The sequence below is a fragment of the Charadrius vociferus genome, unplaced genomic scaffold, assembly GCF_000708025.1.
Source record: "Charadrius vociferus isolate BGI_N301 unplaced genomic scaffold, ASM70802v2 scaffold32, whole genome shotgun sequence".
Lineage (NCBI taxonomy): Eukaryota > Metazoa > Chordata > Aves > Charadriiformes > Charadriidae > Charadrius > Charadrius vociferus.
In genome coordinates this window covers 9,843,867-9,860,827 of record NW_009647856.1, presented here as the reverse complement: position 1 = coordinate 9,860,827, position 16,961 = coordinate 9,843,867, and the positions used below count along the sequence as shown (strand labels likewise).

The window sequence follows — 16,961 nt, the reverse complement described above, 5'->3', positions numbered from 1 at the left end:
TCTAGGCCCGTGTGGAGTGTGTGTGGGGGGGGCAGGGCCCCTCAGCCCCAGCTGCGCGGCCCGTCTGCGTCCCAGGCCTGGGCCCCTTCTGTTCTCATGGGGGGCAGAAATAACAGCCCGCTCTTTCTGTTGGTGTGGTTACAGCCCTTTTGCTTTCCTCCCTTGTGTCCCCCCGGCTCTGCTGCAGCCCCTTCCCCTCCAGGCCTTCGGGCAGAAGTGTGTGTGGGGGGGGCAGGGCCCCTCAGCCCCAGCTGCGCGGCCCGTCTGCGTCCCAGGCCTGGGCCCCTTCTGTTCTCATGGGGGGCAGAAATAACAGCCCGCTCTTTCTGTTGGTGTGGTTACAGCCCTTTTGCTTTCCTCCCTTGTGTCCCCCCGGCTCTGCTGCAGCCCCTTCCCCTCCAGGCCTTCGGGCAGAAAGTGCCTTTCCCGCGATGGCAGCACCCTCCCTATACCCGTACGTGTAGCATAACGTATCCCAAGTGCATCATATCTGCCCCAGAATAGTTTTACTTCTGTTGCATAAACTTTGCTCCCCTGTGGCAATTGGGAATTCTTGTAGTGCCTTGTCCTCATCCTGTTCCCATACGCGTTACAGTGTTCTCCTATGTGTTTCATTCCCTGTAGCCATATGTGTGATAATCTCCAATGAATGCACCTTCCTCCATGTTTTTGCAGTGAACTCTGTTCTGCTGAGTCCTGGTTGTTAATTTTCTACTGCAGGATTAAATTGTTTTGTTTTTTTTTTTAAAAAAAAAATAAAAAATTGCTGAGCTTGCCAGCTTTTGGTGTTGTAATATAGTTGCTGTCTGTGGCATCTGAGACTTTTTCCACAGGCTTAAATGCATTTAAGTTATACGTATAGCAACATTCAGGCAGGTTCCCTTAAATATAAGTATCTGTCAGATCCGTGGGATCAGGATCTTGCTGATAAGTCTATAAGCATTCACTGTAGACTGTTAGTCATGTTTGATCCTGCAATAAATTAAGAAGTTAAAGTTTTTGGGTGGAGATCGTATGATCCAGGCCTATCAGAGACTAAATAGTGAGCTTACAGGCTGTTCCACAGGTGATAAACCTCTATTACATTCAAATTTTCTCATTTTCCGTTCATGTCAGATGCAATGTCAGACAAAGTGATACGTTTCATGGCATGTTATTGATGTTGTTACCGAGTTAATTTTAGATATAGACATATGTGTGTCTGTCTTGTGTATGTATCCATATATAAGTCCTTCGTATTTGAGAGGCCTTTAAATGTTATGGAAATAGTTTCTTAATAACACTCTGGCAAGTATATTTAGTAAAGAAAGATATTCCTTTACAGTGATGCAAAAAATAGTGAAATTTAAGAAGGTAATTGGAACATTGATATGTTTGTACGGATAGTTTTTAAGGTCAGCAGAGACAATAATTCCTTTGTGTTTGATTGTGTGATACTTAATGTTGAATTTCTTTGTGAACCTCAAAATACCAGTGTGGACTACACAGTAGTTACTACACAGGAACTTCTTCAAAGCCTGAAATGATTGGTATCTAATGCTGCAAACGTAATTTTAGGAAGTTTGCAACACCTGTTAACGTTTGAACAGTATTCATTGTCTTTCAAACAGTTACTTTTATACATCCTTACGGTAGTCGTGTGTCTGTTACTAGCCAAGAAAATGTTATTACTTTGAATTTTCTCTGCTTTGAAAAAAAGTTATACAAAAATGTGGTGTACAAACATATGCAAACTGATAGCAAATAAGACCTTGGATATAGATTTGTTATGTCATCTGGATTTTTTCTGTCGTCTTCTAGTTTTAAATTGAAGAGAAAATGTCACTTTACGATGACTTGGGAGTTGAGACCAGCGATTCTAAAACAGAAGGCTGGTCCAAAAATTTCAAACTACTACAGTCTCAATTGCAGGTGAAGAAAGCAGCTCTCACACAAGCAAAGGTATAGTCCCTTTGTATTTTTGCTTTCTATTTTTAAAACTTCTTCTGTGTTTGGAGCACTAAAGAAAGTTTGTGACTTTAAATACCGATTTTGGGTAATTTGGTTAGGATTTGTCTATGAGTTTGTAGCGAGGAGCCTAACAAAACATGGGGGGGGGGGGGGCAAGAAAAGGGAAAGTGCGACTACAGGGAAGAAAGGGGGAAGTGCGGACAGGACTTTGGGTGGGGGCAAGATGCTTGTTTCTCAAAGTCAGTTAGAGAATTGCAAAATTGAAATTGAACAAAGAACTGATATGTGTGCTGCAAACCTTAGATCCTTTAACTAGCAGAGCCAAAAGCTGATCTTCAAATCTAACTTTAAAGATAATGAGATTAAGCTTTTTTTTTTTTTAAGCAAGGGCCATACTGTGATTGATAGTTGGCAGTACTGGCTGTTGGTCATTCTTGGTGTTCTGCATCATTTTTATGCTTGCTATTTAAAGGGTTTCAGTGCTGAAGTGCAAATCATCGTGCATTTTTTGAGAAAATATTTCCAATGTACATGAAAGGGGGAAGGAGTACAAGCTAACTCCGTGAGTTTGAAGCTGTGACAGAGCCATTTCCTCTTTTTATTGCTACAGTAGTTCACCCTTTTTCTTTAAGCAGTGTTGATATTTTGGTTCAGGCAGGACATGTGTTTTTTGTGGTGTATAGGTTCTAGAGTGAGATTACTTAATTAAAAAAGAAGTAGTAGCATAGATACCAAATACTTAAGTAGACATGGCATTTTTTCACTGCTAAATGCTGCTAAAATTGAGGACAGGATTTAGCTGATAGTTGGAACAACCTGCATGAATAAAATCTAAATGGCTAATATATATAAATTAGATATTTCTTTGTCTGTGTAACTGATATGCTGTGTATGCATAGACTAAAAGAAGACTAGAATAAGATTAGAAAATTCAGAGTTCAGAATAGATTAATACATTTTATCAGATGATAAAATAGGAAGAACAGTACAACTTCGGAAGAAATCTGAGCCCCTTAAAAAACCCCACTGGGTCCAAACTCATCTGAGGAGATCATCTGAATTCTTAATGTGGTTTTGGTCCTAGTCTAAACCTAGCACCATTCACCTACCACTGTATGTTCTTGTGGATGCACAAGCAAGGTCTAATCTCACTTTCTTAAATAGAGGAAGGTATGCACTGGTTTCACTGGAGCATTCTTTGAAATATTGCATCAGATCTGTATTTCTGTAGCAGCTCCTTAATCATCGTTGGCAAGCATCTGTCTCAGTACTGAGCAGCCTTTGCCACCACTAAAATATGGCATAAACTAAGTTATCCCCATCAAGGTTCATGAGAAGCATTGAGAATTACTGTATGTTGATAAACTGAACACAAATAATATATTGAGCTTCGCACGGTGAAGAGTTTGAAAAAGTGCTTTTCATCCTTTTTTAAAAAAAATCAGAGATACCAGCTGCAAGTATCTAAAGAAAGCTACTTTTTAGAAAACTATTGTGTTATCAATTTTAGACAATTTGTGTTTTGGTGATTTTTCAGAGTCAGAGAACAAAACAAACAACAGTCCTTGCTCCAGTGATTGACCTGAAACGAGGTAGCTCTTCTGACGAGAGACAGATTGTGGACACACCACCTCATGTAGCAGCTGGGCTAAAGGTAAGACCAAGATAACTAAAAAGTCCATCTGTTAACAGATGTTCTATAATTGGAATTCTTTGACTCCAGTCTGTACTTCTATTTTTTCACCATCTTTCCTAGTGGTCAAAGAAGTGATAATTTTCTAAAATTTATTTCCTCTGCTCACAGGTTCTTTAATCAATGAACATTTTAACTTTATACAGACTTCCATGTGATACAACCTTGAATTACCCAGATTAATGTGCAGTTAAAAAAGAACAACATTCCTAGCACATTTCTCCTGGACACCTTTATAGTACTTTGCAAGGTGGCAATATGGTCAAGTAAATAATAAACATAATTGTAGTTGCACCAGTGTTGGAACTGGACCTGTATAACAATCAACTTAAAAATAAAAGAAAAGCCACTTAGCCTTTTAAAATGAACTTTTTTTATGGTTAGGAATCAAAAGAAACTTCCCTTGAAAGTTATTCAAAGGTGATGGTTCTGAAATAGTTCTTTCAGATGGGAGAAGAACAATATGTGCACCTCTGTCAGTATTATATTAATAGCAGATGATGAAAAAGACTGATGAGATTGTGTGGGAGGACCCCTTGCAGACGATTGCAACAGCAAGTTACCATAATAGTTCTAATAATGAATTAATGGGTTTTGAAAAATTCTTGTCCACGCTGATTTGCTGCTGCTTTGTATTTGCCAGGGAGAGTGGGTGGGGGTGATTCTATCTTCATGGAAAAAATTGAGATAGTGAGAGACAGGGTGAAATGTTAGTTTTTAAGTAAAGCAAAGATTTCTTTTAGTAGTGGTGGGATGGGGATATTACCTGCCATTATAGAAGTCAAGCATTGAGTTTTCTGTTGTTGGGAGTGAGAAGGAAGTGTTAAATTCTTGGTTTCCAACTGGATGTTTTTCTCAGATCTCAGCTGAAAAAATTCCTTTTTCTTTTTTAAGGATCCTGTACCTAGTGGTTTTTCTGCGGGAGATGTGTTGATTCCTTTGGCGGATGAGTATGATCCCATGTTCCCAAATGACTATGAAAAAGTGGTAAAACGTCAGAGAGAGGAACGGCAGAGGCAGCGTGAGCTGGAGAGGCAAAAGGAGATTGAAGAAAGAGAAAAGTAAGGCTTTTGTTTAAACTTATGACATATTGACAATTAGATAAAGAACAGAAATGTCAATTTATTTATTTTTATCCCTCTAAACAGTTTCAGGGAAATTCTCAAGGGTTTTGTGAAGACTGCTGTATGCTTGTAGAAACAAGTGCAGTATTTTAATGAATACATTTTAATTTTCTTGCTAAAATCATGTAACAGTGCAAAAATCATAAGACTTACTATGTTTACAGCCTCTTTGGCTTTGAATGGACAAGCTGAAAGATGTTTGTCATGTTTTTCCGCATTTACTTTATTTCAATAGTAGCAACAGTATTTGGGTATTTCATGCATCATTATCAGAACATTTGTTGTCAGTATAACATGACTACAGAAGTACCTTTCAGCACTTGATGATAAACTGTCCTTTCTGCTTTTAAATACTCCAAACTGATACATGAATGGATACAGTTTTAAAGATGTAGCTAGCACAGTCTTTAAGAGGCATAGTTGCATTTTCTTTTATAATATTCTGCATTCAGTTTAAGTAAGTTAATTGTGTATTTATTACTTCTTTGTTTCTGGAGAAAAGAAGATACTACTTATTTTTAATTACCTTAATGCCCTTTCCCTAGAATAAGAAATCTCTCTAATCACATTAAGGAGGTTGAATGCAGATTCCATGTACTATTGAAACAGGTAGTAAAACATCTGCTAGCCAGGCAGTAAGGTTATATTTGCTTATTTTAAGTGAAATTAATAGACTGGCTTCATCGTGGTATGAATCATCTAAAGCCTATGGAATTACAAAAGAGAGATTCTGTTGCTGTTTAGACTGTGGAAATTAGTTAATATTTCTAGTCATCTGGACTTCTCTGTCTTCATTGTTCTGGTGGAGGAGGAATGCCTGAGGCTCTGTCATACTTTAACTAGCATGGAAGATGTCAGATACCTGAGCTGTCATTTCCACAGCTTCGGCATTGATCACTATTTAGTTGTGCTTGTAACTTGTATGTGGGCCAAGAGTGTTGTCTTTATAGATAAAAGTAGAGGAAGTGAAAAATATATAATGTGTTCTGATTTAAAACTGGGGAAACAGTGTCGGCCAAACCTGCATCAGATGTATGCTTTGTGATAACCCGGGACTTTGAACAGAGTGTATGTTTGTTTTAAATCCATAGTGTAGAGATTCAGCAATTTTGTCTGGTTTTGTAGTGGTTCTATTTTTAGTATCTTGTAACACAGTTTTGATGGCTGTGCTGGGAATGAGTTCTGATTTATGCCCCAAGATGTGCTCTCAACTTTTTGGAAAAATACTTTTCCTTTTCCTAAAGTATTAAAATGAGTAATTTCATGATCACAATAAATAGCAGTTGAAATGCATATCAATTCTTGAAGCATTTCTCAGCTAAATGTTAAAAGTCTTAATATACTTGTCTGAGTCTTGTTTTAGTTGCCAAGCTAGCTTCTCAATAATCTGATTACTTAAGCACGATGATTTATTTTTTTTTAATTGGCTGAGTAAATGATACTACTCTATATAGCCTGTGATGGGGAATTTAAAAGGGATTCTGTTCAAAGCAGGGTGATTAACGTCTCTGTTACCTTCCTATCGATTCCATCCAACACCTCTTCCACTGTAGTCATTCAGTCACTAGTCAGTTTGGACTAGGTTTATTCAGATGCTTTCTCATTTCCATATGTTCTCCTTGGCTGACTTGCAAGTGGAAAATTATCTTCCTTTGGATCATCTTATATTTTACAAAAAATACTCCATGAAAATAACAGCAAAGAAACAGAGTAGAGGTGTTTGCTTACACCTTCATGGAAAACATTATAAAATGACAATTAAAATGTAGCAATGTAATTCACACTGCAAAAGTGATATAACAAATTAAAGCAAAGAGTTAACTTTGGTGGTTTCTTATCCTAACTTGCTGTGTCTCCTAGAAGACGTAAAGACAGACATGAAGCCAGTGGGTTTTCAAGAAGACCAGATCCAGATTCTGATGAAGATGAAGACTATGAAAGGGAGAGACGAAAAAGAAGTAAGGGAGCTGTTTGTGTTTTTGGGCAAAGAAGGGGAGTAAAAGATGAGGGGGGCAATTTAGAGTCATGTTTCATGGATTCAGTATTTCTCTGTTCTCAGACTATACTGTTATTTCTGAGCCTGTAGAACAAGCCTAGCATCTTATTATGCTGTAACTGTTGTAATGCAGAAAACTGTTCTTTCCGTGGAGGCAGATGGCAGCTAAATTATTTGTGGAAAGACCTCTTTTTACATAGTTTGTAGATACCTGTTTTAAGTTTCTGCATGGTGTAGATTCCAGGAAAAGGGTGAGACATGAGATAAAATCAGACTGTGAGAATCGCTGTTTTTGCTATTAAAGCCTATAATTCCTGCATTTGTTATTTGAATGCCCTTAGAACTAGTTAGAAGATGTGGTTCTGGGTGATGAGATGTCTTTGCATAAACAAAATTAAACTTTATTCCCTTTCAGCAACAAAGTTACAGTAAATAATTCAGGCGTATTATTTTAAAAAAGAAAATTTTTGACAGGGGACATTTAAAATACTTGCTCTGCCTTGGAAGTTTGGGACTATTAGAGTATTGCACATTAAAGTATGGAAGGGGCTTTGTACTTTACTGCTTTCAAAGTGTAGTTAATCTTGAACAGAGTATCTTTTTCATTTGGTTTGATTGAGCAGTTTTAGAACTGAAGGTTTTTTTTGACTGTGGTTTTTAATTTTTGGAATCCCGTGAAATACGTTTATGATAGACACAGTATGTATTATATCATTGCAGTTTGATGTTGTCTTCCTTGATGTGCTTTTCATTCATTTCTAGTTCATCACTGCTGAAACTTCTCAGACTGCTCTCTTGCTATTTTTCTGTTCATAGAGCTGTGTGTTAAGCATTGGCTGGTAAGGAGCCAGCAGCTGTATTAAGGTTCAGTGAAGCTATTCCGAGCAGCAGAACCTAATCATAAAAATGTGTTGTCTTCTATTTTGCTCGTAGGTATGGGAGGAGCTGCCATTGCACCACCCACTTCTCTTGTCGAGAAGGACAAGGAACGTAAGTACACCAAAATCCCGTTCTTTAAAACCTAGCAGTGGTGTTTATTTCTCACTCAACCACCTTCTCTTCAGTTAAGTCATCCCCTGCTATTCTTCCCATATGATTCTTTGTGGCAGAAGAACTTGCAGTAGCTCTTATGTTGAGGGAGGGAAGCCTGGGGGGAACCTGCAATACTATTGTGCTTTGCATCTCTGTTCTAAAGGATTCTGTATGGCTAGAGAAGTGGTTTGGCAAGATGGTCTGTTATAACCATATTCAGTTACTCATTTATGATGTGAGAGGAGAAATGTTGCAGGCAGGTTTCTCTGGGTAGACTAGAAACCTCCACAGCATGGAGAGGGAATTATTCCATTACCCTTTGCTATAGGAGGTACTTTATGAATATCTTTTCTGAAGGGGTTATGCACTACAGACAGAATTTTGGACATTTTTGAGGGATACAGTATCTGCTAAAAAGATGTTTCCCTCAGTGAAGATAGCTTGAAGATTGCAGTTGTCCACTAGATGGCATAATCTTGCTGTAAGAACAAAACCGTTGATTTGTTTGTGTGTGTGTCTATTTGTCTTACATTTTAAAATTAAAATAATGAACAACATGTTGTGTATGTTGTTAAAAAATAATAAGAAAAAAGAATCTTATGCACAGAAACTTTCCTTTGGGAGTCCTGATTTTATTTATGAGAAGATTCAAATGAAAAAAAAAAAAGCAGCTTGGCAGAGTAAGTGAATGATATAATAGTGAAAGCATTTGAAGTGTGTAAATACTAAAACCAGAAAGATTGTTTTGAGTAAATAATTAAGAGCAATTGAGTGGTGTCAAGGAAAAATAAATATAGGCTGGAAATGGTAGAAATATCCTGAGGGGGAGAGCTTTCAAAGTGTGACATGATCTCACAAGGAAACCTTTGTACGGCTGGTTACTTGATGCTCAAGGCTAGGCTGGAAAAAGCAGAGAAAATACTGCTGTAGCAGAAGTCCCATAGTCCGGTCCCTCTGCTGCTTAAATAGGGATTTTATTTTTTTCCTCATATGACATCCCCAAACTTCACGTCTGACATTTTATTTGGTAAGATACAAGTAGTAGTTTACAAGAAAATAATCTAAAATGAAGTCAGTCTAAAAGTCAATAAGTACACTCGAAAGTGTGTTCTGTATATTTTCTTGCGTGTTACATAGGCTTTTTTTTTTTACGTTTTGCTATTTGACTTGTCTGTGGAAGACAGTTTAATAATCTAATCAGTATGAGAGAGATATCCCTATGTAGATATAGAGATACATATCTCCATCCCCCAGGAAACGTTGCGGTTCAGAAATTGTCCGTGAGATCTCTTAAGATTATATAAATACTTTGCTTTGAGTTGCATTTTTAATACACTGATTTCTCCTTTGTGTAAACAGACGGTCTACTTTTCTTTACAGTTTTCAGGCCCCAACCTGTGTGCATTGATCCATTTCTGCCGTAATTCTGTTCCTGATGAATGGGGCTTTTAAGTTTGCTTGTTCTCTGTCTGGATAAACTGATTGTCGTGCAGGTGGCCTCTTAACGTTTCTTTTCTCCATTTCATAAGAGGTTAATAAATGCATTATAGACCTACAGATACAAACTCATTGTATGTCCTATGAGGAAAATCCAGAATAACTCCAATCTTGTTTCTGAGAGAGAGAGAGAGATGAGGGGATATTAAAGCAGCATGTGCAGAGGAAACAGTCTTCTGATTTGTATTTATGTGGAAGACTCTTTTTTTTTTTTTGTAGTTTGTTAGTATTAAAGCAGAAAAAAGCACAACTTACAGATGAAGACCTGTCTGTAAATGAGTTAGATTAAAGGCAGAGTACTGTAGTGGTCATAACAAGTAGGTAGTTCGTGCAAAATGTTTTATTGAAACGGCAAATGTCTCCATTTTCTTCAGCTGTAGCATCATTTCCATTTGAAGAGGAGTCAAGACCTCGGGCACCATCTTCCAAAGCAGCTATTCCTCCTCCAGTGTATGATGAGCCAGAAAGACCTCGTTCCCCAACGGGACCTAGCAACTCTTTCCTTGCTAACATGGGGTAAATGATTGACACATGCATATTTTCTGGAAAAAAAGCATTAGAAGGTGGTGGAAACCAAAAGTTAAAATAGTTTATCAGTAGAGAAGAACACAGCCCATTGCATGGGTGTAGTTAGCCTGAGTGCGTACAGTCCTAACTGGCTGGATACAGAAAAAGCAGTGGATTTACTTGATCAAGAGAAGTGCATTTGAGGTACTTGTATTCAAGGCAGTGCTTTTAAGAGAGTTCTAAAGCCACATTCCAGTATAAAGTGTTTATGGCTTGTACAAGCCAAGCTAATGTAGTATACAGGAAAACACAGGTGACGCGTTAGTTCCTCTAGGTTTCTTTTCCAGCTTTGTCTTAAATTTGCTACGTAGCAGTGGGTAAATCATTTGGGCTCTACTTTGTGTGTTTGTTCAAAAATTGAAAGCATATTTGCATGAATGTAGCAGCTGTGGCTGCAAATCTGCACATTTACTTTTCTGCCTTGGATTAGCATTGTGTGTAATGCTTGTCTCACTACTGTGGCCACAAAGTGAAGTTGAATTTATAGTTAAAAACAGCACCTCATTTGAAAGGTGTAGTGGTTAGCTATGGTCCTCTTTATCAATCACATCAGGTATTGTGGAAATGCAGCCTCAGCGTAATGAAAACTGTATCCAGGACAAACACAGACATGAAAGTGTAGTTTATTACATTATTACACTGCATTTCCATTTTGGAGACAATTTTTGATGCTTTTTCTAGTAGAAATATTTTTTGGTTTTTTTTAATACTGTCCAGAAAAAAAGATAGCCAAACTCAGTACTGTTGGACCAGTTTATGCGTTGTTACCACCTCTAGTTAGCAGTACCCTGGGGCCTTCACTTCATTGAAGGAAGTGCTAAAAATAGAACCTGACCTGCCTTACTTTGACCACACAATTAGCAATGTTTATTCTGTGACTTAGTGTTTTAAGCTTTCAGTATTACATAGCCAGACTTCTTGGCCTATTTTTCATGTGTCCTTGTATGTTTCCTATACTATGCTTAGAAAATAGTCATGTAGTCGCTGATCCTGCGTTTTCTGTGTAATCTTGTGTGCCTATTGACAAAATGGGGGTGACTGAGCATAGAGTATTTCCTGTGGTTTAAACTAGTATACTATGGCATGTTGTTTATGTTTTGACCTATCTAGTTATGGTCTCCAAAGAAATGTCAACATATGTAGGTATATTTTGATTCTAAATACTCATTTGGTGGTCATTTCAAAGCCTGTCAGTGGAGGTGCTTTTTGTAAGGTACTTATAAAAAAGGATACCTTATTTTATAGGTTGGGGACTTCATTGCCTCAAAACGTTCTTGAAAATTCAGAAAGATGACGTGTTTAAATTAATACTGAGGATATCCAGATTTGTTACAGGAAGGGCTAGCAAAGCCACGTACTCCAGAGCTGTGGGAAGTAAATTGTTCTACATATGCCTTTTCTGTCAAGCTTTTGATACCAGCCACTGACAAAGATGAGAAACTGGACTAAATAGACCTTCGTCTAATCTGATTTATGATTTATTATCAGCAGCCTGATCTAGTGAAAGATGTCCCTGCCCAGGGCAGAGGGGTTGGACTGGGTGATCCCTTCCAACCCAAACCATTCTATAAGAGTGTATGATGCTGACTTGCACTGCTAATGGAAGTTGGGTTGTATTTGGAAAAGTATGAACAATTTTATTTAGTCAACTTCTCCGACAGCTTTTCTGCCTGTAATTCAGGGGTAACACTTTTAATCTTCACAGGGTGCTGTGAAATTGCTAGGTTGTAAAGTCATGTAGAAGCTCTTCTGTTTTCTGTCTCTGTGTAGTGAGATTTTAGGAGGTAGAGTACTTGAGCACTCAGGAGAAATGCAATGTTAATGTTTTGTGTACGAAACCTTTACTAACTGATGCTTTTTGTCTTTGCAGAGGGACAGTAGCTCATAAAATCATGCAGAAGTATGGTTTCAGAGAGGGCCAGGGGCTGGGAAAGCATGAACAGGGGCTGAGCACAGCACTGTCGGTAGAGAAGACGAGCAAGAGGGGTGGCAAGATCATTGTTGGCGATTCTGCAGAGAAAGGTAATTTTGTCCTACGCCAATAAGTTTGTGAAAAATGGTCAGGGAAAAATAATAGTTCAGGCTCAGTGGAAGCTCCTGCATTTTTTGTTTACCATCTGTCCTTGCAGAAAATACTAGTTAGAGTTGGAAGAACGACTCACGTTTCTTCTTGTGGAAATTTATCTTTATGTCTTTTTTTAAATTGGTCCTGTATTAATTGTTTTAGCTTATCCTTCCCTTCCCCCATCACTTACCCTCCTTTTGTGTTTGGATGCCTTATCTCTTCAAAGGGTGATCCTGCTCTGCTCCTGCTGGCTTTCTCCCTATCATGTGCTTTTGATATTGCCCTCATTTCCCTGCTGTTGTCTGATCTAGAGATAACATCTGGGCTTACTAGAACTGCACCTCTGCCTGAGCGTGAGTGTTGGAAGTCAGGAGATACGATTTTTAGTTCTTAGGGGATCTGATACAATTCTGAACTTATGAATTATTTCCCTCAAAGAAATAGTATGTTGTCAACGTTCTAGCTGAATTCACATTCCGTAGAAGTGATTTTGCTGCTGATTGTCTTTCCAAGTAGCTACAAGTTCTGAATGACTATTCCTCACCAATATGAAGCTACATGTTGTGGCATTTATTCCATTGTTTGATAACAGTCTGATGAAAGCCCTTAAATAAGGTTTAAATTAGCTTTAATCTTAAATTATTCCATGATTCACTGTTCTATCTTCCTAGCAGAAACGGGCAAGAAAGCGGATTCTAACCCATTGACCGAGATACTGAAATGCCCAACTAAAGTGGTCTTACTAAGGGTAAGTTGAGAGTAAGGGAACATGTTTTGGTATTTGCAGCATGTGTGACTGGTTGAAATATTTAACACCTGTGTTCCTGTTACAAGGAGTCTGTACAGTTCGAGCAGTTCTGGCCTGCACCTACATGGTGCTTTGTGTTGTGGAGAAAATACGTGTCTTCCTGAGATGCACATTGTGACTGTAAATTAACACTGCTTTAAGATTATACGGTTACCTTGTCTTAGTACTGGAGAACTGTCTCCTCCTGTGGCTCTTGACTGGTAAACAGAAGCTTAAAGTATTCATGGTCACAGTTGCATGCATCTGTGATTTGCCTACGTAATCGTCTGTACAGGCTACATCCAGTAAGTTAGGTTTATTCTTTTAACTTTCAGAACATGGTAGGTGCTGGGGAGGTGGACGAAGATCTAGAAGTTGAAACTAAGGAGGAATGTGAGAAATACGGCAAAGTTGGGAAATGTGTCATCTTTGAGGTAAGAGACAATCTGTCTCTCTTTTTTGCTCTCTGAAAGCAAACTGGGCACTTGTCCCTCACAGTTGGCTTGTTACTGCCTGAGAGAAGGGGCATAGATCAGAAGATCTGGCAGGGTCCTTTGCTGTGTTGTGATTCTGGATTTTCCATATCTGTCAGATACAAACTTTAATGCCAGAAACCGGGCAAAAAATTTTGGGTATTGTGCTTCTTATTGTGTTCCCTTTGCTACTTTTGTGAAGAACAGCAATTTAAAATGATATTTTTGCTGCTGTTCTAATTACTTCTGCTTTGGGGGTGTTTGTTTGTTTTGTTTCAGATTCCTGGTGCCCCTGATGATGAAGCTGTCAGAATATTTTTAGAGTTTGAACGGGTTGAATCTGCCATCAAAGGTAGGATACTAAATTGTATCCTGTGAACCTCAGAGTTAACTTCTGTAGAGAGGTTAAACAATCTCACCAATAAGACTGTTTAGCTAAAGAAACATTTGTTTGGGTTTTTTTTTAATTGCTGCTTGCTGACCTGTTCTTGGTTTCCATTCCAGCTGTTGTGGATCTAAATGGAAGATACTTTGGAGGCCGAGTCGTGAAGGCTTGTTTCTACAACCTGGACAAGTTCAGAGTTCTGGATCTGGCAGAGCAAGTTTGATTTTAAAAATCTAGCTCGAGGTGTCACTGTTTTGGCAATCATGTTTTCAGCGGTAGGCTGGGAATAAAGAAGAGAAAAGTAGCTTTCCTAGCAAACTGGAAACAAGCCTCATTGAATGGATTTTTCGCATTCGTTGTGACTTACATTTTTTGTAATATAAAGCCCTTTGAAAGTAAGATTCACGTCTGTGTGTTTTTGAATTGCACAATTCTGCTTATTGCTCTGGGGATCCTGTTTTTTTGAGCTTTCAGATGACTTCGTTCTTTTGAAAACCCACTGCTGAGGAGATGCTTTGTCTGTATTCCTGCTTTCCTTGTTCTGGTGCTTCATCATGGAGTCCCTGGGCTGCATCCACAATAAGTGGGAAGCTTTGGAAAAGGACTATATGCTATCATGGTTCTCTTCCCTGGTGGTATCTCTCAGAGTTACAGCGTGCTCTCGTAAGTGCAGTTTTCGCACCAGAGTGATTTGGGGTCGTTGGACAATTGGCAGCTAGTTTTTTTCTCTTCTGACTCCAGGACAATACTTTTGATGATAGAATGAAGACTAAAGTAACAAGGAATGCGTCTGTCTTTCTTCCCAAATCCAAAGAAAATACACATTTAACCCAGGGAAATGGAAGGAGGAAGGAATTTAAAGTGCTTAGCCGTTTGTATAAGAACGAGTGGACTGTTAGCAGGAGCTCTGTGCTGTCAGGCAGTCTTTGCTTGAAATATCCAGGGTTAACTGATTACAGGTCGTTATTGAAATGCTATAGGTAGAACTGAGGGAAACTTTCTTCTATCTGGCTAGCTATCAGATTCTCACTTCCTCTAACGTCACTACATAAGTAACTAACTTTTTGTTTAATTGACTCAAACCTGGCATTTGCTCTCTCTATATATATTTTTATATTTGAGGTCAAATAACATCAGGGTTAGGCTTTTTTGGTTTTGAGAAGGAATGCCAGTGGAAGTTTTCAAAGTAGGAGGTGATGGAAGAAAATTCTTGTATGAAAATCTGAAGAGTTGAGAAACTAAACTACTAAACACTACAGCTTACAACTCTTTTTTTGGGTTTTTTTTTTTCTGATGTAAAATAATACATAGCACTCTGCTCCTGATTTTGTTTGCTTTTTGTTTGGGAACAGCATGTGACAAGGAGTTGGCAAGAGGTGGCTATGCAATGATGGCAGTTGTCTCTGTGTTCCATTGCACCTAGAATTGTACAGATAGTAAAATAGAAGTGAGTTCTGAGGACATTTTAGCTGTTTAAAAGCTGGTGGATGTCTTTTTCCTGTTATACACACGTATTGGGGGGAGGGGGTATAGACCTGTAGTTGATCAACGCTGTGAATATCTCCAATTATTGCCCTTTTATTAAGTTTTGGCTGCAGATCTATATGACAAACCCTTGGTCTTGTGTTTTTGTCTGCTTGTGTTCCACCAACCTCTGTACAAACATTTGCCTGTAAAACAGAAAACAGTTTTTAAAAAAACTTGTATTTTACCTACTGTGTGTTGGCTTCCTTACTATCCTCTTCTGTTGCACAAGGCCTTCCCACGGAGTCAGTCCCTTCTGTACCACGTGTGCTGCTGTTGGCAATAGTTGTAATCCACCATTAGAAAACCTCACTGCAGCAGAGATGAAGAACCGGCCTGACTAATACTAAAACCACAGAACTTGGGGCAATAACAGAATCTTATTGGCTTTGCTGTTAGTTTTCTGTTTGACCTTGAGCAACACTTTAAGGCCTTTGCTACTATATAGTAAAACAAAAAAATTACCCTAATATGAATTAACGTGGATTTCCTTATAAGAGCCAAATAATTTGAGTGGCGGGCTGTAAATAAGCGCTGATAACTGATTTAGTATGATCTGAACTTAGCTGGAAATATGATTTGGCTTTAAGCAACGTGATTTGTTTATGACTTACTTTGGCAAATACTGTTGTTGAGTGACTAGCTGTGAGCATTTCCTGAGCTATACAGACTGTTTTATGTGTTTTCAAACCAGCTGTTCTGCTGTTTTCTCTGTATACCAGCTTCTGAGCTTCCGGTTTCATAAGTTGGAGGTCTTCCTTTTGGTGAGAATTGCTTTACTGGCAAGTTTTGAACCATTTAATTCTAAAAATCCTTATTGTGGTCAAAGACTTACGAGTAAAGTTCACCCTTGGAGATGCAGGGGAGATGGCTTGTTCATTTAGTGTTTTGTGGGGGAGATTCATTCTATAAATAAAGTATTTTTCTGTACTGTGGGGTCACTAAGACAGCATAAGCATACTTCCTTCTAAAGTGTTAGCAGACCTACATTGCCTTAGTTTCATCTCGTTGTGAGTAGCGGCTTTGGTGGGCGCTGTACAAATACACGGCGTCGGAGCCTGGTTTGTAAGCAGTTGTCCTCTAGGTGCTGCCACAGTAAATCCAAACACATACAGGGGTGTGGAAACCTGAAAAGGATCAGACATACTGACTGAGGTCCTTAGTCAGACCTTACTTATCACAGGTAATGCGGTTTGCAGCAAGTATTTTTTTGCAGCTGCACATTTTTCCACTTAGCCCATGTTGATGTCTTGGCTCAGATTTTCTCAGGTATGTCTGTGTCTTGCATGCCTTTAAAAATTTGGTTCTGAATTTACTTCTCTACTTCATACCTCCTCTGGAAACTTGTTACTGCCCTTTTTCTATTTCTAGTACTTTCTCAAATTACTTTTTATTTAACACCTCCAGCTCTTCCTGCTTACGCATCCATTTTTTTTTCCTTCCGTGATTCATCAGCGCCCTCTCAAAAGGCTCAGCAGCACTTAATTTGGAGTTCTTCATTGCAGCTACAAAGTTTGACTTGTTTGTTTGTTTTTGCATACCTGAAATTGTACACCCACCTTTTTTTGTAAGGTGTGTGCTTGTAGCTGTGGTCTGAAGCAATATTTTTGTTTCTCTTTTTGTGTTGTGCCTTGAAATGTTATGCTTTTACAGAAAAAGAGGAGGATGGTGGCTTGTTAAGGTACATTTGCTTTATTGGCAGTACAGTATTGGTTCTACACCTTCAGATGAAGCGTTCGGTATTTTTCAGGCCTGGTTTCCTAAAGTTCAGCTTTAATTCAGTGTTTTAAGTACACATGTAAATACTCTGATTCCCTAATGTGCTGAATAACTGAATCTCCTCTCGGGCTAAGTATGAACTGTTCATT

At 38.5% G+C, this 16,961-nt stretch overlaps 1 protein-coding gene across 3 annotated transcripts; it reads left to right on the top strand.

Moving 5' to 3' along the window:
* Nucleotides 1–1,799: 1,799 nt before the first annotated feature.
* RBM17 (RNA binding motif protein 17) lies at nucleotides 1,800–14,120 on the top strand. Of its 3 annotated transcripts, none has more exons than XM_009882967.1 (11): nucleotides 1,800–1,941; nucleotides 3,488–3,604; nucleotides 4,538–4,704; nucleotides 6,631–6,725; nucleotides 7,697–7,753; nucleotides 9,667–9,808; nucleotides 11,730–11,881; nucleotides 12,596–12,672; nucleotides 13,047–13,145; nucleotides 13,464–13,536; nucleotides 13,689–14,120. In XM_009882967.1, the coding sequence occupies exons 1-11, from the start codon at nucleotides 1,819–1,821 to the stop codon at nucleotides 13,790–13,792; spliced, it is 1,206 nt and encodes a 401-aa protein (XP_009881269.1). In that variant the 5' UTR covers nucleotides 1,800–1,818; the 3' UTR covers nucleotides 13,793–14,120. The 3 variants fall into 3 exon arrangements, with proteins under 3 accessions (XP_009881269.1, XP_009881267.1, XP_009881268.1); XM_009882965.1 differs by having other exon boundaries at nucleotides 6,628–6,725; XM_009882966.1 differs by having other exon boundaries at nucleotides 6,628–6,725; nucleotides 12,599–12,672; nucleotides 13,689–13,792.
* The last annotated feature ends 2,841 nt before the right edge of the window (nucleotides 14,121–16,961 follow it).

Coding starts and splice junctions, on each gene's coding strand:
- RBM17 (XM_009882965.1), top strand. CDS start 1,819: ATGTCACTTTACGATGACTTGGGAGTTGAGACCAGCGATTCTAAAACA. Junction 9,809..11,729: donor TCTTTCCTTGCTAACATGGG/GTAAATGATTGA, acceptor TTGTCTTTGCAG/AGGGACAGTAGCTCATAAAA. Junction 13,537..13,688: donor GGTTGAATCTGCCATCAAAG/GTAGGATACTAA, acceptor TTTCCATTCCAG/CTGTTGTGGATCTAAATGGA.